This window comes from Manis pentadactyla, chromosome 14, assembly GCF_030020395.1.
Source record: "Manis pentadactyla isolate mManPen7 chromosome 14, mManPen7.hap1, whole genome shotgun sequence".
Lineage (NCBI taxonomy): Eukaryota > Metazoa > Chordata > Mammalia > Pholidota > Manidae > Manis > Manis pentadactyla.
This window is the reverse complement of record NC_080032.1, coordinates 70710465-70734858: the sequence shown is the minus strand read 5'-3', so window position 1 is coordinate 70734858 and position 24394 is coordinate 70710465. Positions and strand designations below refer to the sequence as shown.

At 46.0% G+C, this 24394-nt stretch overlaps 1 protein-coding gene across 1 annotated transcript; it reads right to left on the bottom strand.

The window, feature by feature from the left end:
- Positions 1–3809: 3809 nt before the first annotated feature.
- EMP1 (epithelial membrane protein 1) lies at positions 3810–22627 on the bottom strand. Its single transcript, XM_036909343.2, has 5 exons — positions 22471–22627; positions 9019–9130; positions 6963–7059; positions 6708–6848; positions 3810–6077 (listed from the first exon to the last, which is right to left on the bottom strand). The coding sequence occupies exons 2-5, from the start codon at positions 9094–9096 to the stop codon at positions 5911–5913; spliced, it is 483 nt and encodes a 160-aa protein (XP_036765238.1). The 5' UTR covers positions 9097–9130; positions 22471–22627; the 3' UTR covers positions 3810–5910.
- Positions 22628–24394: the final 1767 nt, after the last annotated feature.

Sequence of the window (24394 nt, the reverse complement as noted above, 5' to 3'; positions counted from 1 at the left end):
GCCCCAAATCCTGTTGATTACTATGCCGAGGAGTCAGACCAAGATGAAGTCTAGGTAAACTGAACTTAAGCCACTGACATGCTGATAAGTGGGAAAACTCAGACTGATTTTGAACAATAAGATCAAGGGAGTGGAACAAGCAGTCCCAGCTTAAAAACACTCAATTTTAAAAACTACATTCTATGTATATTTCTAGCCAGTCATGCTAAACACCATGCTTCCCTATGTTCAATGGCAAACTGTGAGCAGGGCAGCCATGTCTCCTGAATACAGGCCCATACTCACTCCTCAGCCCACCCTCCGTCAGTTACACTCCTCCTACCACGAGGGGATTGGCGGGACAAGAGAGGGGTCCCCACTTCCAAAATTTAAACCAACCCATTTTCCACTGAAAATAATAATAGTTGGGTACTGTGAAGCTTCTTTTCCAGACTAGGTTACAAAAGCCTTTTTAGCCCATATCAAAAATAAAATAAGTCTGAATTTCCTCTATGGACGAACATGTTCTGAGTTCCAAACAACCAACTGAAGAAAATGCCTTTTGGAACTGACCCATGCCTACACTGGGAAGGGCTTAACAGTTCAATTTTGCTTCCCCATCCCCCACCTCTTGTTCAAAGTATCTCTTAATATAATAATGTCCCTCATTTGCCATTGAAAGACAGTCATTCTTGATGACGCCCCACCAAACAGGACTATAAGCTGGATAAGACAGGAGGCATGTTGGTGTGATCTCTCATCCCCAGGCCTCTGTGTGGCACCTACTAGTTTATCAACCCACGTGTGAGTGGTCACCCTCCTCCACTTCCCATGAGTAGGCCCCACGTCTTCCTTACAGAACTGGGGCCAGGTGGCTTCCAGAACTCTCTTTCCTCCAGCTCCACACAGTCCAAGTGCATCCTTGCCCACCCTCTGTTGGCTCAGGAGCTGCCTGCTCTTCTGGACCACAAATACATCTTTAAAGTGAATCACTCCTTCTCAGAATCTACTCCCAAATTTCCAGCAAATTCTCCTCTTTTCATCCTGCTCTCTGCCACCCTACCCCATCCCCCTCTGTTCCCCCAAATCTAGCCTTATTTTAAACTCACACATATACTTTTTGCTGTGGCATTTTATCTGTATTTTGGGATATTTTGACTATCTCTTAGTAAACATAGGACAGAGCTCCTCCTTCTGTTCAGGAACCTTGCAGAATATCCTCTTCATTTTCATATGCTTTCTTTCAATGCCTTTCTGAAATATTTTTCTGTGCCTGAAAGCCAGTGGGGTTTTGCACAGGGACTGTAATGGCTGACTTCAGTGCAGAGTGGTGTAGCTATTAACCATTTGCTACCTCAGTTTATCACCTCGAGGAGCAAATAAGTTGCCTTGTCTACAAGTCCCATTCCTGAGTGGTAATGGAAAGCACTGAAGCTCACCTTCCCCCTACTCATAATCTGGACCCATTTCACCTAAGAGTATTGACTTATTCACTTTAATTCAATTTGACTCTACCTATGACACTGAATTCAACAAACATTTATTAAGCTTCTCTATAAAAAGGGACTCTGAGAACTTTCTCTTTTCACCGGATATCCAAGATCATCTTTCAAGTTAACCATGTTTATCTCACCACTTAAAAGAGCCAAGTGCCAACTGTAAACATAAAGATTTCCACTGTTTAAGTTTCTTTTAAATTATTTTGAAAATGTTTAGTAAGCCAGTACCTTATCCTTAACAGGGACATTCTCCCATGATGGTTAATTTTGTATCACCTTGCTGGGCCATGGTGGACAGATATATGGTGAACATTATTCTGAATGTTTCTGTAAGAGTGTTTTGGATGAGACTAACAAGTAAATCAGTGGATTTTGAATAAAGCAGATTGCCCTCCATAGTATGGGTGGGCCTCATCCAATCAGTAGAAGGCCAGAATAGAACAAAAGATTGACCTCCATCACTTCCCTCCAAATGAATGAGAATTCTTCCCTGCCAGCAGATGGCTTTTGGACTTGAATGGCAGCATTAGCTCTTCCCTGGATCTCCAGCCTGCCAGCCTTCTCCTCCCTGCAGACTTTGGGCTTGCCTGCCTCCATATCATGTGAGCCAGTCCCTTAAAATAAATCTCTTTCTCTCTATATATATGTACGCATATCCTATGGGTTTTGTTTCTCTGGAGAAACAAATACACCCCCATTCACCATCTAGGTCTTTGAGGTGGAAGATCTTGTCTTTTCAGGAGAGGACACTTTGAGTAAGTCCAGGAGTTTGCTTCTGAGTAAGGTCCGACGGGGGAAGGCAAGAAGGGAGGCTCTGGAGGTCTGACCCATGACCAGGCTTGTGACATGGGGATGAGAACCACAGGGAGAGCTGATGGAGAGAAGTAGCCTCTAATGATAGTATACCAGAAGCAATCTGAAATGGTATCAATAATGAATGAAATTTGATTAATTGAATTTAAAATACACTGCAGTTTAATCTCCAGGTTCCATTGTGTATTTTTTGTGCATCCCTCTGTGAAGTTATTTCGTCCAAGACCACAGGGGACCGGAAGATAGCCTACGTCCCATTAAAGCCATTCTTTTCATACTGGCAGTGACATGCTGCTGGGGTACACAGTGTCTACCCTGCTGTTCCACCATTAATTCCAGTCCTTATTGCTCACAGGAAGCAGTAAAGCTTTCCTTCTTTCGTAGAGCCCAGACAGATACACCCCAGTTCACGCAATGAATGGGCTTCTGCAAACGTATATGGTGCATACCTTTGTGAATTGCTTTACAATTTGAAGACACATTAAAGAAGATGGCTATTTCAAAGAAACCTTACAATTACCTCCTTTCTTAATGTTATAACCCATTCTGATTCAAGACCATAGCCTCTCTCTAGTATATTCACTTACAAAGTTCCATTTTTTGCTTAAGAGGTTTAATTAAAGCAAGATAAAACTATATCTAGTGGGAGGTTCCTCAAAAAACTAATAACATCTGAGCTAGCAATTCCACTCCTAGGAATTTACCTGAAGAAAACAATATCCCAGATTCAAAAAGACAGATGCACCCCTATGTTTATCGCAGCACTATTTACAATAGCCAAGATATGGAAGCAACCTAAGTGTCCATCAGTAGATGAATGGATAAAGAAGATGTGGTACATATACACAATGGAATATTATTCAGCCATAAGAAGAAAACAAATCCTACCATTTGCAACAACATGAATGAAGCTAGAGGGTATTAAATACTGCTCCGTGAAATAAGCCAGGCAGAGAAAGACAAGTACCAAATGATTTCACTCATCTGTGGAGTGTAACAATGAAGCAAAACTGAAGGAACAAAACAGTAGCCGACTCACAGACTCCAAGAAGGGACTAGCAGTTACCAAAGGGAAAGGGGGTGGGGAGGGCGGGCAAGAAGGGGATTAAGGAGTATTATGATTGGTACACATGGTGTGGGAGGGTCACAGGGAAGGCAGTATAGCACAGAGGAGACAAGTAGTAACTCTGTGTCATCTTACTACACTGATGGACAGTGACTGTAATGGGGCATGTGAGGGGGACTCGATAATATGGGTGAATGTAGTAACCACAATGCTGCTCATGTGAAACCTTCATAAGATTGTACATCAATGAAACCTTAATAAAAAAAACTATATCTAATGACATTCATTTCTCTCAAAGAGTTATTGTAGAAATGCCTAATATATTGCCAGAAAGTGGCTCAATGTTTTAAATGAATGCCAAGTTGCCCAAATCACACTGACTGACCACTCAGTCAGGAATAAATGTCACCATTTATCCATATTCTCCTAAGAAGAAAACATTCACACAGTGACAGGCATCAGAATCTGTTTTTATATCCCTAGAGTTATAAACATTTGTATCAAAATATTTACAATTATAGTATATGAAATACCAAACTATTAAAGAGGGAGCCAAATACAGTACGAGGACAACCCACCAAAGTAATGCAAGTTACACGGGACAAAAATGTCACAGAAACAAAGTCAGAGGCAAGGGAATACATGGTTCACTCCGTCATAGTTAGACTTTTCAACATAATGCGACTATGGCTTTTGGAGATATATCTGATATGTAAGTACGCTTCTGCATAATACAGCCTTCTATACATGTGATAATTATATCATAATTAAAAAGTTCATCATCCCACAGTTTCTGCTTGCCATCTCTCTAGCCCCAGCCCAGCTAATTTGGTGGCCCACCCTCAACATTCCCTTAACCAGAATTAACACAGAGAAATATACTTAGTAATAGTCCTTTTACATAAATACCAACAATCATGGCCTAACAACTCCCCAAAAAGGAAAAGTATCTAAGAAATGGGATGAGAGGGGAACAGGGAGAAGGAAGTAGGCAAGATGTCTCAGATGCTCTCTGGGGTAGATCTTCTTCTCAGGGTGATAAAGGAAATGTTTTCCCAAAACAACCTCTTTAGACAGAATCTGAGATGCCTTAAAATAGCTGCTCCAGGCCAAAGCAATGCCTGCTTAAGCAGGAATAACACACTACTGCTTAGTCCTACATAGAAATGCTCCCGGGGCAACAGACAGCTCACTTGCCGTCTGATTGGGTACTACAAGAGTTTTTTGCTTTTTTCTTTCCCTAAAGAAAATGCCTGCCCATCACCAATATTTTTACTTATCTCATGGGAATTTTCTTACTTTCCGGGGAGTGTAGGCACTCTGTTCTTACTATGATTGAAATCTAGTATTTGTAATACTTTACCATTACGTAGCACCTTTCCCCAAGGATCTGTTGTGTGGTTTTGGTTTGTGTGTGATTTAATAAGCTTCCAGAATTGTCTGCCTTGCCTGTGAGCAGGATAGGCAGGGCCTCTGAAAGGGGGCCATGCCAGCCAGTGTCAAAGCTAGAGCGACCACCAAGCCTTGGGGCATTGATCCCCCATGTGGATAATTAGAAAAAAACTTCCTCAAAGTTTGTAATTTAGAAGGTGAGTAACAGGTTATGTTACAAGGCGCCATATCCGTCTCTCTCCTGTTTTATACTTAAGAGAGACATTGACTGCATGGGGAGGGGATCCTAAAAACACAACCCTAATACAGCACTGTTAGAAGGCTGCCCCTTGATACCATAATTGGTGTGGCGCTTTCACCACTGAATTGGTAGTTAGCGGCTCTATGGAAGCTTCAGGAGAGCTGCCTTGGCTTTAAGCAGCGGGCCTAGCGCCCTCCATGGCAAGAGGCCTCCATGAAAGGCAGCTGTGTGAGGTCTGCTGGGGCGTCTGACCATCCCCCAGGCCTCCCACTGTGAAAAGCTCCCTTTCTTGGTTTAGCTAACCCACCAAGCTGGCCTTATATCTCTTCCTCCCATTTTGTCACAAATACCACTGAATTCCACAGAGCTAAATATCTGTTCTAAAGACGGATAGTGGTCCTCTGGCCAAAGCCCTCCTGTGGGCCCTTCAGGCTGGAATGTGATGTTTTGCTTTGGGTCAGAAGGGCAGGATGGCTCCCAGGCTTACATATTCAGCATGAAAACAGTATCCGCTCTTGCTGGAACTTGTACCACTGTTTTCACTTGGTGCAGGAGGTCTGGGGACTGCAGTGCAAGACCGGGAAGTCACCCTCAGAGGCGGAGCCAGCGTGGAGGCAGCGGATGGAGCTCCAGGCAGTGCGTGTAACTGAGAACAGCTGGGAGGCCACGTCCGGTGGCTGGGGAGAGGCTCTCTGGCCCGCAGTAAGGGAGCATCAGGTGCGAGCCAACTGTGGCCTCCCAGGGACACGGGCTGGACAGCACAGGACCTCCTCAGTCAAAGTTTAGGTTCCAGCCTCCCCCACCCTCACGTCCCCCACCCCCCATCTTGGTTTTTCCTGTACAGAAACTTCTGCTTCCCTCCCAGATTCAAGGGCGTCCTCCTCCCCACCACCCCCCCAGCCCCCATAATCTGCTCAGCCTTATTTCTTCCTCAGCACCAGGTAGAGAACACCAATGATCAAGCTAAAGCAGAAGCAGATCCAGGTCAGGATGAAGCAGTAGCCGTGGTGGCTCTTCAGGTAATGCGTTGCTCTGCCGTCCGCGTAGTGGTGAGTATAGATGGACACCCCAACCAGAATGCACAGCCCTGCAGGGGACAGACAGGGTCAGCGCTTTTTTTAAACATAAGAACCAAGAAAAAGAACATATAATTTTGCAAAGACCCAATGGGAAAATGAAACCCAGCTCTTTGGCCCCAAAGAGTGGTTCTGCTGATCTGTCCTGAGCCAAACTCGATGGTTATGCGGATAAACTAGGGGCCTGGGCTCTCACATCTGCACTGGTTTGCGTGGCTACAAATGTGAAGTAAAATACAGAACCTCATGCCCACCACCCAGCTTCCTGTCTGGACCCCAGCACCCACAGGCAGGCTGCCTAGGGATACAAAAGAACACAGCTTCCACCCAGCTGTGTGTATTTGGGAAGAATGACATACTGATGCTGGCAACAGTGACACGCCCCGTGGCAGCAGGTTCATCTTTCCAAGGACTCCCACCTTCCTGCCCTCTCCATGCGTCTAGGTTGTACATGCTACTGGTACTGTGCCTCGGCAATGACGCAGATGAGGGCACTGCATCCAAGCAGCTATCAGGAGTCCTCAGAAAGAGACCAAATAACCAGGGGAGAGAATTCCCTAAGGTGTCCATCCACTCAGGTGGCCAGGGCACCCAGGGCAGATCCACATGCGAGCCTCCCTCTGCAGACCTGGGATACTCACAACACACCAGCATGGTGGCCCCCGAGAGAAAGAAGCGGTTTCCTTTCTCCATGGTGAAGAGCTGGAACACGAAGACCACGAGGGAGATGACGGAGAAGATGATGGACAGGATCATGAAGGCCTGCACTGCCTTGAGGGCATCTGCACACAGAGGGGGAAGGGAGCAAGAGCATTAGGCTACCCAGTCCCCGGCAGGCACTACACTTCCCCGATCGCACAGCTCGGCTGCGCTGAGCACCATGTCTTTCTCTTTACCTTCACCACCGTACGAAAGGCCATCCTCACAGCTGCCACTGGTACAGTTTTTCCAAAGACCTACTGAGGCTTGTCCAAAATCCGAAACCACCCAAACCTGAAGCCAAAGGAAACAAGAACTTGTTTAAAAACTGACCCTCTGCTTTAAAAGAAAACACATTAGCTTGTGTCAGGACCAGATCTCGAGTAAGACCCCATAGTTAGCCATAAATATGGCTAAGAATTGCGTCCCTTGGTGGAAATGAGGTCTGACTAAAACTGAAGTCACAAAGGTCCCCAGAACAAAGAGAAGATTGCATGACCAAGGAGAAAAAGTCACATAGCTTCTCTGGGCTTCAAATTCTTTATCACTTAAAACAAAAACAAAAACATGGATTGCATCAAGCTAGTACTCTAAGATGTATGCATTTCATTGCATGTGCCTCAATATAAAAATTTTTTAATTAAAAATAAATGTTTTTAATGAAAGTAATTCCACCATAGTGGTTTAAAATTCCAAGGTTATAAGAAACAGAAACTGTGGTGGAGGAAATTGTTTTTATGTATGCACAGTTCATACAGTCTATCCAGACTGTTTCATGTAGGGGCCTGGCTAAGAAGAAAAAAAAAGAAAAAATGCTCAACTGGAGACAACTAAAAAAAAAATGTAAGGACAGCTAAGAAAATAGTAATGAATCTAGGTGGTCAATCAACCACTTTCATCTAAACAGAAGGATCAAACTTTAATTCTCACAACAAGAGAAGTCATTTCCTAATAAAATGGTATAGCAAAAGCTTTAGTGTGGGGTCAGCTGAAAGTACATTCCCTGAGACTCACCACAGTGCCAGCACCCCTTCCTACCTGACCCAAGAACAACAGTTATCCTTCTGGAATGGAAAACAAATGCCCTGTCCACACAGAGCACCTGTTAAAATGTGCATTCCTGGAAAACAGGGCCAACGGCATGCAGTTGCCTGCCCTTGATTCAATAAACTACTATGTCCCAAGTCCTGTATTAGGGGCTTATAAATTCAGATATTTAGCACTTTCGCACCTTCTAATAATATGGTGTGAAGTTGTTTATCAGACTTGTTATCCTTTAGAGACTCAGGGGCTGGCGCACAGAATGGCTAAATTATTGTCTGGAGGAGCCCGCATGGGTGAGGATTCTGTCTTATCACAGTTACATTTGAATTAGCCTTGCTTGTAATCATACCCACCAATGTTAGCAAAACTCTTCTCACAGAACTTTAAAACCCATTTCTCCTTTAATTCTAACAGAGACCTAGACAGATTCTGGACCCATTGTTTGCCTGTCTAGTAACTGGCAGCCTTGGTTTTTGCGTACAAGGAGCCTTCTTGTTTTTTCTGAAAAAAGCACAATAAAAGCAAATTTGATGCTTTAAAACTACCACCAGATGTCAGAGTTGCCCAAGGTTCAAAGAGAAAAAGGCTATGACTGCCTCCGTTACAGTTGTATGGTTTTTGTTCGAATAAGTTAATTCATTGGAACCAGGTTAATTTTGCAAAATTCCACTTTCATTTGCTACTCTCTGCTCAGAATTTAAATTTGTCTGGCTCCCAAAAACTTCTCATCTCACGCCCATCTATCCTTCTGATCAAGGTTCCCAGAGGAGTTCAGCTCCTGCCACATGGGTATCCTCAATATTCCTAAACAAAGCCTGTCCCTCCCACCTGGGCGCCTTGGCTGCCACGCGGGCCTGGAATGCCTCCCCATGATCCTTCCCCCATTCATCTTTTGCCAAGAGAAACCCCACCCATCTACCCGTCTTCCAAGCCCCACCTCTGCCAAGAAGACTTCTCGGAGACTGAAGGGGCCTCATTGTGTTCTCCAGCCTCTAGACGCCTACAGCCCTGGTGGAGTCACTCATGTAGACACTGGCCTTTATCCTGCTGTTATTTAATTGTCTGAGTGTGAGTGTGTGTTTACTTTTTTCCACAGCTAAGCCATAAATTCACAAAGGGCCGGGATTGTGGCTTAAACTTCTTTTGTAGCACTTTATGTAAATATTCAATAGCTTTGGGTGAATGAATAAACAAAAGAACATTACTCACATTGGCAATGGTGGAAACAAATAACATAATTACGGTGGCGATGTGGACCACAAAGATACCCGCCAGTAATACCAACATCTTGGCTTTTTGATGACTCAAGAGGAAGAGGGTTCTGGAAAGGAAGGAGACAAAAAGGGGAAGGAAAATGTTACTATCAGATCTGATAAGACAATTCGGCTTTCCCAGGTGTGGACTATCTGCTAAAATCAGGAGGAGTTTCCATAAAAACCATCACAATTTCAACACAAATTCCTGAAAACATCTTGTTGACTTAGCTCCCTCAGTGCCTGTTTGTCTATTTACATGCATATACCTAAATATAAACATAACTCTGCTTCTCGGGTATTTATACACTTATCTCTCTAATACAGCCTGTTTCAAAAAAAGAACATGTTATAATTGTTTTATTAAGGTTTTATTTTGTGCTTTAGGAGCCAATAGTAAGACTTTGATTTTTAAAAGGTCTTTTCACAGCTGTAATTTCCAGTTCTCTGCCCAACAGTGTCCTATAAATTTCCCTTTTCCAGCAGGGAAGTGTCTGTGCCTCTATCAAACTGTTCACCCAGCAGTTTTAATAGAAGTGGATGCCTAGCAGCTATGACCCAATGCCCCTAGACTGAACAGGCTACTAATTTGATCCCAGGTCAGATATAAAATGTGAGAGCCACAACTTCTATTCTTATAATGCTGTTTAGTATTCAATAATTATAACAACCTAATTACAGTTTAAAGTTCTGATGACCGACTGACCATTTCAGATTTGTGTCACTGCACCTGAGCCTTTGGACTGTGTATGCCTCCTGGCAGAAACTCTGCTATTGGTCTGAGAATAGTGTTATAGTTACTACGACTCAATATGACAGTTCTGGGGGCTTCAGCAGTATGCAGCTTGAGATACCACCAAATGTGCCTTCTACTTGTACATGACATTTACACAAATTCCAGTCCTTCAGGACTTGATACAGAAGACAGGCAAATACACACGGTGGGGGGATGGGGAACTAATGGGTGATTAAACAAAAGCTTTCAGCCATGATCTCAGCAGAGTAGGAGGGAGCCCACTGACCATAAAACCTAAAAAATGAAGGGAGTGTGAAGGACGTACTTGGGGGAGGTTATTCTGATTCATGTCAGCTGCAGGAGAGTTTCATCACGGCCAAGGTAGTTACGGCACTGTGCAGGCTCACAGGGACTTCAAAAGGAAAGAGCTGGAGGCTATGCACACCAGAGTGGATGTGGGGATGTCCCCACCTACGGAGGATATGGCTGCACACATCCTGCAATTGCATCATGTCTCTCTCTCACGCCACCTAATTTAATTGAAGCTTTGAGTGCACCACCACCACTTTCCTACTGCACCAGGTAGTTCTGGAGAGCACTAATACTATCATTTCAACACTTCGGCTGCCTTTTATCTCCTCTCTTCCCTCACCAGGAACTCAAAATCTAGGCAGATCTAATGTCCACTAGAGGACCTTCCCCTTTAAGGGCCAGGAGTGAGAGACAAACACTGGCTTCCACTGTCCACCCTGACCCACTCCAAAAGCCCCACCATCCTTCCTAATCTAACCGCTTCCCTCCAACCCAGGCTGTTTTGCAGGAATCTGTCCGATTTAACTGTGGGTGACAAAAACGATGGAGTTTATCCTGCTGCCCCGGGGGAAAGCACAGAGCTTTCATGCCTGCTATTAATAATCTCCCCACACATTCAAAGTCATTTTTTGCTTTTCTCAGGTTCTTGCACACCTCCACAATTTTCTGCTTGTCTTGAATGCACAATGAAAGAAGTTTGTGAATTAGACAGAGGTTGAGTTAGAATCCTATGAAGTTACTTGACCTTTCAGTCTGTTTCCTCCTATATAAAGTAGGAGTTGCAATGCATATTCTCGGGGGGAATATGAGGGCTAAATTGGGTCATATATGTAAGGCTCCTAGCACAGTGCCTGGCACAAGGCAGACACTAATGGGGCTACTTTGGCTGTGGTTGTTGGTATTACTATTAGTATTATAGGAAACTGAATAGCTGTTGACAACATAACCCAGTGGTCACCAGGCTGTGCCATGCTAAGCACAAGTGTCTGCCATCTAGTTCACCAGGCAGAGGGTGTAAAATCATTCTGGGCCTCTTAGAAATTGTCATGATGCCTAATCCTTGCCCCTTGAGTGTGGAGACCACTAAGAACTCTCAGGAATGAGCAGAAGAAAGTTCACTCAGCTTGGCCCTATCCTGACCATTCAATGGACACCCCGAAATTTCACACCCTCACTGGATGCTGATCTCCCTCTCACGGGGAAAGGAATAGAAGCCTGCAGGGAACTACAAATATGATGGAACAGGTCTAATATTTAATCCTCCTTGGACTCTATAAATGACTTTTTTTATTCCTTTTGCTTCTAATTCACAAACATCCTCCTCCCAATAGTGGGGAGTGGCTGAGAGTACCAAGGACAGAAGGTAATACTCCAAGTGAGGCCTCTTACATGAGGCAGAGAAAAGCTTTCTGAGTTCCTCCCTGACATGCTGTGGGGCATTCAGCAGCCTTTCCGGTCTCTGGTTACTACGTAACCCTCCAAAATCGAGCCTGACGCCTTTTGCCCCTGCTTTGCTCACACCCTCTGCACTGTGATGACGAGCATGATTACATTTGCAAATACCCCACACACACCTCCAGCTCGGCCCCTGCGCTGCACCCAGGGCACAGGAGTTCCTGGCCTTGGGATCTCATTTATGATCTAAACAGCTGCCCGTCCTGATCTTATTTCCCTGCCTGGTGCAGTCAGGAGGAGTTGGGGGGCAGGGAGATGGCTGGGGTGGATCAAGCAAAGAAGTGCCCCTCTGTTACCCTAGATTTCTCTGACCGTGCCACATCTACTCACCAAGGAAGGGAGCAGAATGCCTTGGATTAGCAAGGAGTCTTAATGTACAGAAAATACAGTTCTCTCCACTTTTGGCTGCTGTGTCTGGCCAGAAGGAGGGGCTGGTTACTGGAGTTATCACATAATTCATGTAACTTCTCCATGTTTCCACTGCCCCAGGTTTGCCGGGTTTTATTAGTATCATCCATTGTCAGCTGAGAGGGGCTTCCATTGGTTTCAGCAGGCCCTCCAAAACACATTTGGAGACAGAATGAGCTATTTTCTTAAATTTCCGGCCTGGATCATCCCTAATGACCCATATCCCTATACTAGAGACCCCCCCAGAAGAGAAATCCTCAGCCTGGGAGGCGGGTGGAGGACAGCTCTTTCTCTGTTTATGGACAACCAGGACTGGTACCTAGCAGGAGGACATCTGGGGATCGATCGAACGGCAGAACAAAATGGGTATAAGCAACGGATGATCCCACATTTTTGAGATTTCTGCCACCCACCCATTACTTGCCAGGAAACTTATGGGGACACTCACTCCCTGCCTGGGTGTGTATCTCACTTCACACAAAAGCACTGAAAAGAGCCCATTTCTGGACATTTGTATCTTTGGAAGTATTGGATGTTCCCACTTCCTCACTTGGCAGCCTGTTTCACTAAAACAGCAACTGACTTCTCCCTCATACCTCCCAAAATGCTAGGGCTGCATGGCGCTCTCCAGGGGGAAAGAGTACCCCTACTTGGAGCTGAGCGGCTCAAACTAGGAAGCACAGGACAGCAGCACTGCTGTCCCGAGTCCGTGGGCACAACGCCTGCTTCTCACAGAGCATCTACTGCCCTGGGTGGTCCCAAAGTTTGTCAGTTGATGTTGGGGGTTCCCATGACACTATTTGTGGTGCTTAGACTCGGAGACCCAGGCCAGCAGAGCTAGTTGAGTCACAGAGCCCTTAAAGGGCAGGGCATCACTGACTGTTCCACGGGGTGCCAGGAATACATTTCTCCACCTCCACTGTAAGCAGAGTAGGGTTCCCCCTTTGCCCTCACCTACCCACCATGCCTGGGATAGGGGGGTCAGGGCTCCATGGGGCTAGGTGGGGAGCTGAGAAAAGTGCAGGAAGCATAGATGTTGACTATAGAGAAGCACCTGTTAACTGAAGTAAAGGTCACGGGGTTAGCAGCACATTTAAGTTCTCTGTTATCCTTTTCTGTTCTTCTTTCTGCCTAACACCTCCATCTCATTCCTGACCACACTTACTTCTCCTTTACTTTTCATACTGCCCAGACCACATTAGAGTGAGATGCGGTCTCCTTATGCTCCTGTCCCTGATCCAAAGCCTCACAACCACTGACCATTCTAGATACGGATTAAGTTCTTGGCTGATAGAAAATACATTAGTCAGTAGAAATGCCTCTGAGAATGACCATTTCTGGTGACTGGGGGTGTAAATGACTAACTAATGTGGGAAAGGGGGGAATGGAGGGTGGTAACTCTCTAGTTGTCTCCATCCACTGGAATCTTTATTGGTCTCTTGCCTCCTTTTATCCCCACCCCTTAATCAAAGAAATCAAAGGAGCATAGCCCTAAGACACCTTTGCATGGCCTCTTTGACCTTGTTCAGGTTGCCTAGCACTTCTAGGGTGGTCGGAAGGCAGGAAATTAATCAGGCCCCTGGGGACACCTTCCCTTTTCTAACAGGTAACTAACACTGCAGAGACTTTGAGAAGAGTTAATTTCTAAAGGCACAGAAGGCAAGTTTAGATGTTGGGAAGTGGGCTCCACGATTGCTGAGCTAGAAGTCAGATCACCTCTGTCTGTCTGTTCAGTGTTTGTTAAACTGCCACTGAAGTCTGAGGGGTGCAGCTCCCTAAGGGGGGCCTGAGGCAGACTCTTCGGATACAGCATAAAAGAAGAGAGCAACCAAAACCTACTTCTCCAGCAAAGGAAGTGGTGGGAACCCTGGGCTTGAATTACTGAACAAGCCTGAGCATGAGGGTAAAACATGATCAGAAAAGGGGTCGGGCTGTGTGAGCAGTGGGGGAGTCCCACAGAGCTGCAGTATGGTTCTTTTGAGAGAGGGTAGGATCCTCCCAGACACAGGCACCCTCTACCAGATAGCACAAGAGCGCTCTCTGAGAAGTGGGTGTTTCTGGCTGGCTGGCTCAGAGACAGTTGAGTCATTTTCCTGACAGCTAAGACAGCCCAAGCTCTTCTGGGGATCGGGGCCAAATGGGGCCAGCTGGCAAATTCCCTCTCTCTCCTTCTTCTCATCCCAGTTGTATTGCCCAAAGCACCACAGTCAGGTCACGAGTTCTTCTTCCATTCTTTATCTCGTCTACTCCTTACCTCCCACTCCTAGTGTCATCGTCCCCTGTGGGTCCTAGCCAGCACCTAGGCATCAGCATCTCTCATGATCTGCTTTCTGAACCCCTCCCCTCTAAATGCCCTCCACGCCACTGGGACATCAGACCATCTCACTCTTCCACTCAAAACCTTCCAGATATCCCCCACCTCCACTCCAGTCACCAGGAAAGGGGCTCCAAACAGCTCAAGCTGGCCCTGGGATTCAGTTTGAAAAAAAATAGCCCTGCTTTTGTGTCTTTCCTCAAGTAACTACCTGTCAACTTCTTTTCAAGGAAGCTCAGATCTTGCCTCCTCCAGGAAGCCTTCCCAGACACATAGGTCAGAAGTAGTCATTTTCCCCCATTATGCTGTAGTCCTTGCATAGCCTTTATTATAACCATGAATGGCAGCCTGCCTGGTAACTGTTATTTGTGGAAATGTTTGGCTCCCCACCCCTAAGATTCTAAGTTCCTGAAAGGACAGTATTGTCTATGACAGGTACCAAATAAATATCTGTTCAGCAAGCAAATAAATGGATTAATATTTTATTCTTGGTGGAAAAATAACCAATGTCAAAGTGACTGAAGGCTTCATAACAAACAGGACTGCAGAGGGAAAATGTTTCCCTTTTTTTTTTTTTGCATACATGAACTTTAGGCTTTTATTATTTTTGACATTATATATTACTATATTTATTGAGCATCTCATATGCAAATTTTGTGTTATATATTATATAAATACCTATGTAACCATGTGGATATTTCCTGAGCACCTTTGACATTTGAATATACAAGGGTATATATGAGTTTGTTGCCTTTTACTCAAGACGAAGGAAGTGAATACAAAAAAATACCTTAAATTTCTAAACACTTATTTGTCCACATATTCAACTTTTCTATCTATCTCCTTAAGTTATGGGATCTTCTGGGCTGACAGAAAGCTTTAAAATTTCTCCCCAGTACATGAAACTCACCTACAAATCTACATGAAGGAACTATCTAAATCATGCTTAAACTCCTCCAGTCACTGGGGGCTCCCGACCTACAAAGACCCTCCCATCAGAAAGGGCCTTCTAACAATACATCACAGCCTGTTCTTGGCAGCTACTACCCCTGCACCTAGCTCTGCCGTGAGTCTAAAGCTCCCCTTTCAGACCTTTCCTAGAATGATGACCTTTCAGTGGAACTTCCAGGTGATCAGAGCATCGGCCAGAGGACATCATCTTAGATACCAAATTCTCAATCAAGTCACAACACCATCTTGATTTTACTCAGCTGCTAGATACTATTCTGGCTTTTCACTGATGGATGTTTTTCTGAGAATGAAATCCCCATCTTTTGCTGGATAACTAGCAACTTTGAGGAAAGCTTTCTTGCACCATCTAACCAAAGACACAGCGCTCCCTCCGAGACACGAAACTTCTCTCCCCTCTACCCGTGGGATCACTTTCCTTTTGTTGGTTTGTTTTGCTGCATTTGTTTCCCACTGAGGGTTGGCAAAGTGGTTATCCACTGAACACAATAGCAAAAAGGAAATACTCTCTTTTGGGAGCAACCACAGAGGATGTGTTCGAAGGGAGGAAAGGCTAGGATTAAAGGCAGGCTGAGGGATGAGACCTTGGATGAGTTTTCTGGCCACTGTTATTGTTGTTTTATGTGAAGCGTACTTTTCCATTCTAAATATTGTTTTTACGTCGGGGTGAGAGAGGGGGATGTTAATTTCTCCATGGGAAACATGCAGATAAAGGATCCAGAAGGGCCATTTCCTCCTGCCTCTGGATCTGATGTTTAGTGGGGAAGGAAAGAATTTCAGGCCATACCTAGAACCTGATGTTTCCAAGTGCAGGTCAGTTTTTATAACCAGGAGAAACATCAGCCACCAAGCAGCAAAAGTGACTATGTGCTCCAGGGAAAGCAACTATTTTTTCATGGTCCTGGGGGAAAGGGGGACTGCACCTCCCAAATGTGAGGGATATTACAGGAAGGGCAGTGTTTATCTGGCGCTGGTATAGACAAGCATAGACTCTCACATAGTTAGGCATGTGGAGCCAGAGGGTAAGAGTAGGGGGACAGGCATGTTATTTTTTTTTAATTAAAAGGTAAAAAAGAGCACCTACTAGAAAACCAGACCCTCATACAGTCTGCCTCTGCCTAACTGACAGAGTCCTGACTTTCGGAAATCCACATAACCTCTCTTTTCAGGGGTTCCTAGAGAGACAGAGTACCTAGGGGCAGAGCACATGGTTTCCCAGTTCAAATCCTGACTCCACAAATTAATTTTCTTTTTTAATTTTAGTTTTATTGAGGTATAATTGACATGTAGAACTGTAAGATATTTAAAGTATACATTGAGGTGATGCAGTAACTCTACTACTTCTCAGCTGTGACGTGCAGACCTCAGAGGGCTCAAGGGGGGACTGAAGGGCTTGTGCCTGACACAGAGCAAAGGCTACATGGCTACTGGTTATTCCTTTTTTTTCCTCTATGTCAAATGACTTGTCCTTCAAGCTCCTCTGGCAGCATCTGATGGCCAAACAACTACGCTCAAGGAAAACAAGCAGCAGGAATCTTGTTTTTCAAGTGTTCCCTAGGAGGATAATCTGTCTCTCTCATTTCCCCTTGTCTTCCTTCATGTCCGGGGAGGGCTTGGAACTGAACAACATCTGCAAAGGGTCGGGCTCCAAAGCCAGGGCCCAGCCCACGCTCCCAACCACAGCTGGGCAGGCCACTGGGCGATGTCCCCTGGGTGACAACGGAAGCTTCAGCTGTCTTCTGCTTCTGACAAAAGAGGAGTGTTCTGGCCGCCAGAATGTCTTCAAAGGAGAGGTTGCCAAGATAATAACTAGGGTTTGGGAAGAAAATCAAGGTGTGGCAGGGCCCCAGCGGCGCTTGGGTGGGTCTGACAGTAGATGGCGGCAACATGCTTCAACCAGCCGAGTGGCAGGCTACCCAGGGGCTGGGGTGCTGGGTGCGCTGTGGGCTTTGTTCTCTTGTGCAGGGCAAATGGTTATTTAGAGGTGTCCAGGCATTGAGGTTATTTAGCCCAGTCTCTCCACAAAGGAGGAAATGCACATCCCCAGAGCAGAACCAGAATCAGGACTCAAGCCCACCCTCTCATTTCCCAGGCCAGACCTCTTGCACCCTGGCAAGAACTTCTGTCCCCTATATTGGTCTTAGGTTTGGCAGACATTCTAGGACTTCTACCAGAGCCACCTCCCAGTTAATCAGGGGGGCGGCATAGCCCCTCAACACAGTGCCATTGGCAAGAACAAAGGTCTTTGGAGGTTTCTGCTTCCTCCCGACCTACTGCTGAGAAGGCCCACCAGTCCTGCCTGGCCACCAAAGGCCCAAACCAGATACCCACACTGCAAGCCAGTCGAGCATCAAACATTCCATCCCGGCCCTTGCCCACAGCACAGAGTCCCCTCCCCACCAAAGCAAGTCCAGCAAAGGGAAGCAGGAGGTCTCAGCTCAGAACCCTTTTCCTAAACACACTGGTTTGCCCAGCTCACTGTTTCAGGATAACAAGCCTCTCCCTCCTTCCCCTTCTTCAGCTCCCTAGGGAGGGGTCTTTGATCATTTGAAAGAAGTCAAAGTATCAAGGCCCTCCTCATTTTGCTCCCAGCCCTGATCTGATCCTTCTGCAAAGAGGAGAAATGTCAGGGGAGATCACCGCCGTGTTGGCACAAATATTCTATACAAAATCAAACGATACCAAGGATGCACTGACTGGTATTTGTTGCCTGAGCAACAAAGGATTCTTCACAGGGTTTGACAAAGAATAGAGTATTTGACCTTAAGGACTGTATGGAAACATTGAGGGTGGGTGGTCCCCAACCCAGAAGGGAGGAGTTAGGAGCGAATCCTCTGCACACCTCTCCCTGTCTTTCTCTTTCTACTTCGCTCCTTCCCCTCTCTATGCCTTTCCATTTGCCCCCACCCCGACCCCAACAAAACCCAAGCCTCAGGAAACACAGGCTTGCTCCCTCTCCCTCCTCTCCTCCCTGCCTTCCCTTTCCTGCTTTTAGTGTGTTCCTCATTCCCGCTCATCCACACCTTCACAGCCACACCCTCATGCTGCAGGGCCTCCCTCCTTAAGAGGGTGGAGCTGCTTTCCCAGGACCAGCTCTTTGGTTACTGGCGGATCCCTGTCCCTTGTCAGTGTCTGCACAGGCTTGGAGAGCTGGCCCCTCCTCGTCGCTGCTGACATCCTTTACGGTCAATCGATGAAGCCTCATCCTTTCCTTCCAAGAGCTGGGTGAACGCTCACTGCTCTCTGATGAGGGGACCCGTGAACACCACACCTAAGGAATCGCTGAGTGGACGAAGCAGAGGCTGCCTGGGCTTCAGTCCTTTGTAAATGCCCATTCCAGTGCAACATGTTGCCTTGCTTCACTTTTCTACCAATTTCTATGGATTAAACTAGGTGTCAGCATGCGCCAAGGGATTTCTCAAAAACGGAAGAGTAGGATCTTAGAACAACAGAATTTCAGAGCCACAGGGGGCTTGGACACCACCTAGTTCAACTCCCTCCATCAGGAAAACAAGTGACTTGCCCATGGTCCCGTGGCAGAGCTCGGACAAAACCACAGCCCCACAGTCTTCCTTTTCAGCCACCCTGCATCTACTCCAAGATTCTTGCCACCAGTTTCAACCTATGCCTAAAAGGTTCTCTAGTTTAACTACCCCATTTGAAGAGAGAATTCATGAAACCGGCTCAAAACATACAAAAAAAACTGCCACGTCCATGTAGGGCCAATGGTACGCAAAGCAGAGGAGTCCCTTTTAGTTTCAGGGAAATGCCATTTCCACAACAGGGAAGGAAAGGTTGACTCAAATATTTGTTAAAAAGGAAGAAAGAGAAACAGCAATTCCCACAAGGGCTTGTACTTTCATCTTTATGCTTCAATATCAGTGGATCTCCCAGTTAAACTGAAAGAAATTATTTCAGTCTAGGCTCTAGGGACTGAGTGGTCTTGAGACATGTGTTTGGGGGTGGGGTGTTGGGAATTCAAGTGAACTCCTAATTGGAACCATATTTGGGCTCCCTTGATTGCCAGTAGAAATCTGGGGTCCTCTGGGCAGAACCTGGAAAAGTATTGGAAAAGGAAAGTTTATGGTCACAAGATTCCAGTTCTACACTGGCTAAGGATTAGGAGCTCTTCCCAAGTGACTGACATCCACATGCCAGCCAGCAATCAGACCGAAGGTTACATTAGATAGGCAGCTTGTTCCTGCCTAGTGACCATGGCAGGTGGTCACAGTGCAAAGGCATGGGCTACATGAACTATGCACCCAGTTAGGGGATGACCCCCAAAGGCCAAGTTGGAAACCTGTTTCTGATGCTGGATTGATTTAACCACAACCTCATGGGAAGCAACCAGGTGTGTCCCTCTGAGTATGTACATCTCAGAGCCCCAAAAGTCTCTGAGCTTGTGTGTTAGGCAACCATATGTATACGTGTGGCAAGTTACAGAAAGAACCATATTCATATTCATGTGTTTGGAAAATGAAATACCTCAGAATCACACCATGTGAGTATGGTTGGCTCTGTGCATAGTTTCAAAGCTTCAAAAATGTTTCCTGCTCTAAGGTTTAGGCAATGATAATAATAACAGCAATAATAATAATAATACATCTATTCATACACATCCATCAGGTTTTATCCATTAAATATCAAATAAGGATTAAGTGTTTAGAGGGTAAGGAGCACTGAGTGCCATAACAACAAAACTAGAATATTTTCGGGGTCACTTCAGAACTAAGAACTGGGTTGCTACAGGACTGCAGAACTGGGAACAAAGTACAGAAGTTATAGAGAAGCCAGTTTTGCTGGCTTGAATAATTAGAGCTGTCCAGCAAAGGGGGGTGGGCATGGAGGTGCGCACTGAGTCACTGAGCAACCCCCCTCTGGAAATTTTAAGGAAATGAAAAAATGGCCATCTGTCCAAAGTGGTGTGAAAGTAAGGTGTAAGCCTTCTGGTCTCTGACTGCTCTGTCTCCATTGACCCCAGTGGGGCTGGCACGAACCCAAACCCCCAAAGCCACCTAGACCAAGCCAAGAGGGTCTGCATCCCCAGGGGGGTCCCTATGGAGCCCATCTGCTAGGCCCCCCAGAGTCTGGACGTCCCCCTCAGAACTGAATGGGCCTAAGCTGGCTCCGGATGAGAGCAGGAGGGCTTGAGAAAGCCACAGTAAGTCTTTGCAGCAGGCTGTGGAAACGATGTCTTTCCTTCCTCAGAGATCTGCCCTGGGAGGCGGCCAGCATCTCTTCTGGGATGTGATCTGCTCTGGGCTGGTCCTTGATGGCCCTCTTCCAACTCCCAGGACAGTTTAGTACCCTCAAACAATGTAAAATCTGGGGGGTCCTCTGACCAGGACGCCAGACCGGATGTCCTGCAGCCGGCACTCTGCCCCCACCCCATTCTTCAGAGTCTGGGGTGGAATTTGATCTGTCTCTGAGGACTGGAGACAGTAGGAAGAAAAAAATAACCCTCATATTGCAGTACCATCAAAGACTTAGAGTTGAAATCCAGAAAAACCCCCACAGCTCAGGAACTCTACACTACTTTTTGGAGGCAGAGGGCAAAGCAGGAATCAAAATAGCATTTTTCTAAATTACCCTCAAACTCCAGGAAATAACATTCAGCATATTTTCTTACTTGTAAAACTATAGTGTAATGTGAAATGCTGCACAAATAATGCAATTCATAACGGCTTATGCCCCCAGAATCGTCAGTATTTTCTATTGGCAGACTGGTTAAATATTGCTTATTAGTGTTAACCTGCACAGAACTTCAGCAAGATGTGTGCTAGCTTCATAGAATATCATTATTATCAGCTTAATAAATGGCTTCCCTAATCCGCATCCACACAATCTGGAAATAATACACATTTTAAGCAAACGTGGGAGTTCCCTGCATCTGGAAAATTTGCCTTTGCACTTACTTAATCATCAATCATCCCCTCAAGGGCAGTTTTACGAGGAGCCTTGCCTGTACAATGTACACATGCTGATTACATTTAAATCTGCTCTTCCAACGTGCTACATTTCTAAAGGAAAAGCCTAATTTCGTCAGACAAGCTGAATCCTGTCATTTTCCTCGTCTTCTTTATGTGCGGGAAAAATCCACTAGTATCTATGTTGAAACGGGCCACACCTCAACCAAAAATGCTCACATTAAAAAAAGAAAATGTAAAAGCAAACAGAAATCACCCTTCTTCCTTTCTCCAGATTCCCTTCATGATTAGCACAAGTGTTTACATTTGCACAACCATGTTTTGGAAAGAGTGAGAAGATAAATGTTCCAAAACAATCACTACCTTTCCATGTGGAAAATGTCCACATCCACCCTAAGAAATTCTTTTCACTGAGCACTACAATTCCACTATTTCTGGGATGGAAGCACAAAGCCATTCAATATTTCTTTTTTCTACAGGAACTAAGAAGTTCTCCTGTCCCCCCACCCCCGCCCCCGAAACCCCGCTTCCCTCCTGCCTCTTCCCGTGCTCCACATCTGGCCAAGGAGAGCAGCTGCTCTAGAATCCACATCAGGCGCCTGCTTCCAGCCCGTGAACCCTCCCCCATTTCATGTGAAACACCATCTGGTTCTCTCCCTCCCTCCCTCTCTCTCTCTCTCTGTCTGTCACAGTTTTCTTTAAACAAACCAACCCCCTTCTCCCATCCTGTGGGGAGAAATACACTTAAATTTAAACAGAAGTGGATGGACATGTGAAAGGGCAGAAGCGAAAACAAATTGAAAGGCAGATACCCACCCACTGTCCCCCACAAAGGCCCCTCAAACCACCAACAAGCAGAGGAACAAGACAAGTCTTGAAGCAATTTGAATCCAATCGGAGGAACGGAAAACATCTGGCAGTGTGTGTGTCATTTCACAGGCACGTAGTATTTCCTCCATAAAGAATATCCTATCCCCAGTGTGTTCCAAAGTCCCCGCTCCCCTCGCAGCTTCAAAGCAAGAACCCAGTTACTGCAAAACGGAACTACAGCCCAGTCCTGCCAAGCCCCCTCCAGGCCCCCTCGAAATAAACTTTGCTGAGCTGTATGGAAAAAGTTGTCTCATATCTACTCTTAGCCAAAAGTTCCAAGGATTCAGTTCAAAGCATCACAGAAAAAATAGCGAAGGGAAAAAAGAAAAAGGAAAGCTTCGTTGAGGTCAGAAGAAGAGCAGTGGGAAAGGGAGAGAACGTTTGCTGAGCTTCGGGCAGCGTCGGGAGCTGTCGTACCTGAGGGTCCCAGCGACTCCGGGGCTCCAAGTGGCGAGTGGCAGGAGCTGGCGGCTGCGTCCGCTGCTCCGGAGGTATGTGACCACAGTGAGGGGAGGGCCCTGCCTCCCGAGGTTATAAGTTTCCTGCGCTGCTGTGCTGGGTGTGTGATGGGCGGTTTCTTTTCACTGTGTTTTAAAGGAGTTTCTATGAATCAGTCTGGCTTTAAAAAAAATTAAAATGATCTGTTGGTAAGCTACGCCCTGCTGTTGGCAGTGGGTCAAGGGAGGCTGGGAGTGAACCATCAGTTCAGAGCAGCCTGTTGATGTTCTGACTCAGACACACAGACCACAGTGGAAAAAGGAGTGACATTGCTTCAAGTGAGTAATAGGAGGCACACAAACAGATCTGTTTACCGAAGCCCATTCCTCCTCACCAAAGAGGAAACTTGGTTACCATAAACATAAAGCAAAACACAAGTTACCTGTCATCTGGGAAGGGACAGGGAAAGGGTCAGTGTCCTGCCTGTTGAAATCCTAGCTAATCAACAAATGAGATCCCGTTTTTCCTCCCCCACCGAATGCATCAGCAGCTGCTCACTGTCAGGGTGACCAGATTTCTCTCTCACTTCCTCCCCTGCCGGACCCTGGTGCCCTGTCCAGTGGGTGGCTGGAAGATGAGGCCCCAAAGCAGAAGGCCAAGAGTGCTTATAACCCTGCCTCTGAACAATGGAGCACTGGTTGGACAGCAGACCTGCCTTTAATAACGCTCCGTGAATGTCCATATGCACTCCTCATACTCGGGAGGAGTCCTCTAGCAGAAAAACTTTGCTCTCTGATCTCCAGTAATAATCATCTGGACCTTGCCCTCAGTTGAGCTTCCTAAGCTCGTGCACTATCATGACACACTCCCAGTACTATTCTGCCCTCACTCAGCACTTGGAGCCAGGAGGGGCCCTGGAAGTCACACAACCCCACAGCGAGGCACCACGCTGGAGACCAAGCCCAGATGCGGGAGTTCAAGTCCAGCTCTCTGCTTATTAGCTGTCTGGTGGTGTGACCCCAGGCTCTGGTTTCCTGGCACACAAAATGGGGGTTGGAGGTACCTTTCTCATGGTGTTATGCTGAGAAATACATGTAGAGAGCTTATAACAATGCTTGGCACATAATAGCACTCAGCAAATGTTAACTAAAATGATTGTTTTCCTGAAGAAGAAACTCAGGCCCAGGGAGGCCAAGTGACTGACCCAAGGAGACACAGGAAATTAGCAGCAGCAGCTTGGGTCCAAGTGGGCCACATCCAAGCAATTCTGTTTCTGTTGTTCTCTGCTACATCATGACAACCTATTTCAATTCAAATTATCCTCACGTAGTTATGTATTTACTCATTCAACCAATGGGTCTGCACATCACCTCACACGAGGCACCAGGTCACAGATGTCATCAGGACCCCTGTCCCCCTGGAACTCACACACCATGAAGGAAAGAGAATAAAATGTTGATGAATCAGCTGATCAAATTAGAGATGAATTTTAGTGTCTTCTGGGTCACATGTCTACTTTTCCAATCTTCTGCCATGAACCTACATACTTTGGATGGGAGAAAAAAAAATATTTTTAAATGGAAAGGAGAGAATATTTTCCAAAGTAGATGATGTACCAGTAAACTCTTTCTTCCCCCAGCTGCATGCAGAGGATGGCTGGGCTTCAGGGCTAGAATACCAGGATGCTGAGGAGTATGTGGATTCCCATACTGTGTTTGAAACAGGGAGACAGTGATTGGGAGAGGGTTCTGAAAAGAGGAATCAGAAAACAGCGGTTCTGGTTTTCTCCCTCTGCCTGGTGGAGGGGTAAGGGAGTGATCTAACCCCCTGCATTTCAAAGTAAAAGTGAGTCAATATCACGACCTTCCAAATGGACCTAATAAATCTCACCTTCTTATGTACT

Coding starts and splice junctions, on each gene's coding strand:
- EMP1 (XM_036909343.2), bottom strand. CDS start 9,096: ATGTTGGTATTACTGGCGGGTATCTTTGTGGTCCACATCGCCACCGTA. Junction 7,060..9,018: donor TTGTTTCCACCATTGCCAAT/GTGAGTAATGTT, acceptor CTTTGGCTTCAG/GTTTGGGTGGTTTCGGATTT. Junction 6,078..6,707: donor GGCCACCATGCTGGTGTGTT/GTGAGTATCCCA, acceptor TGTCCCCTGCAG/GGCTGTGCATTCTGGTTGGG.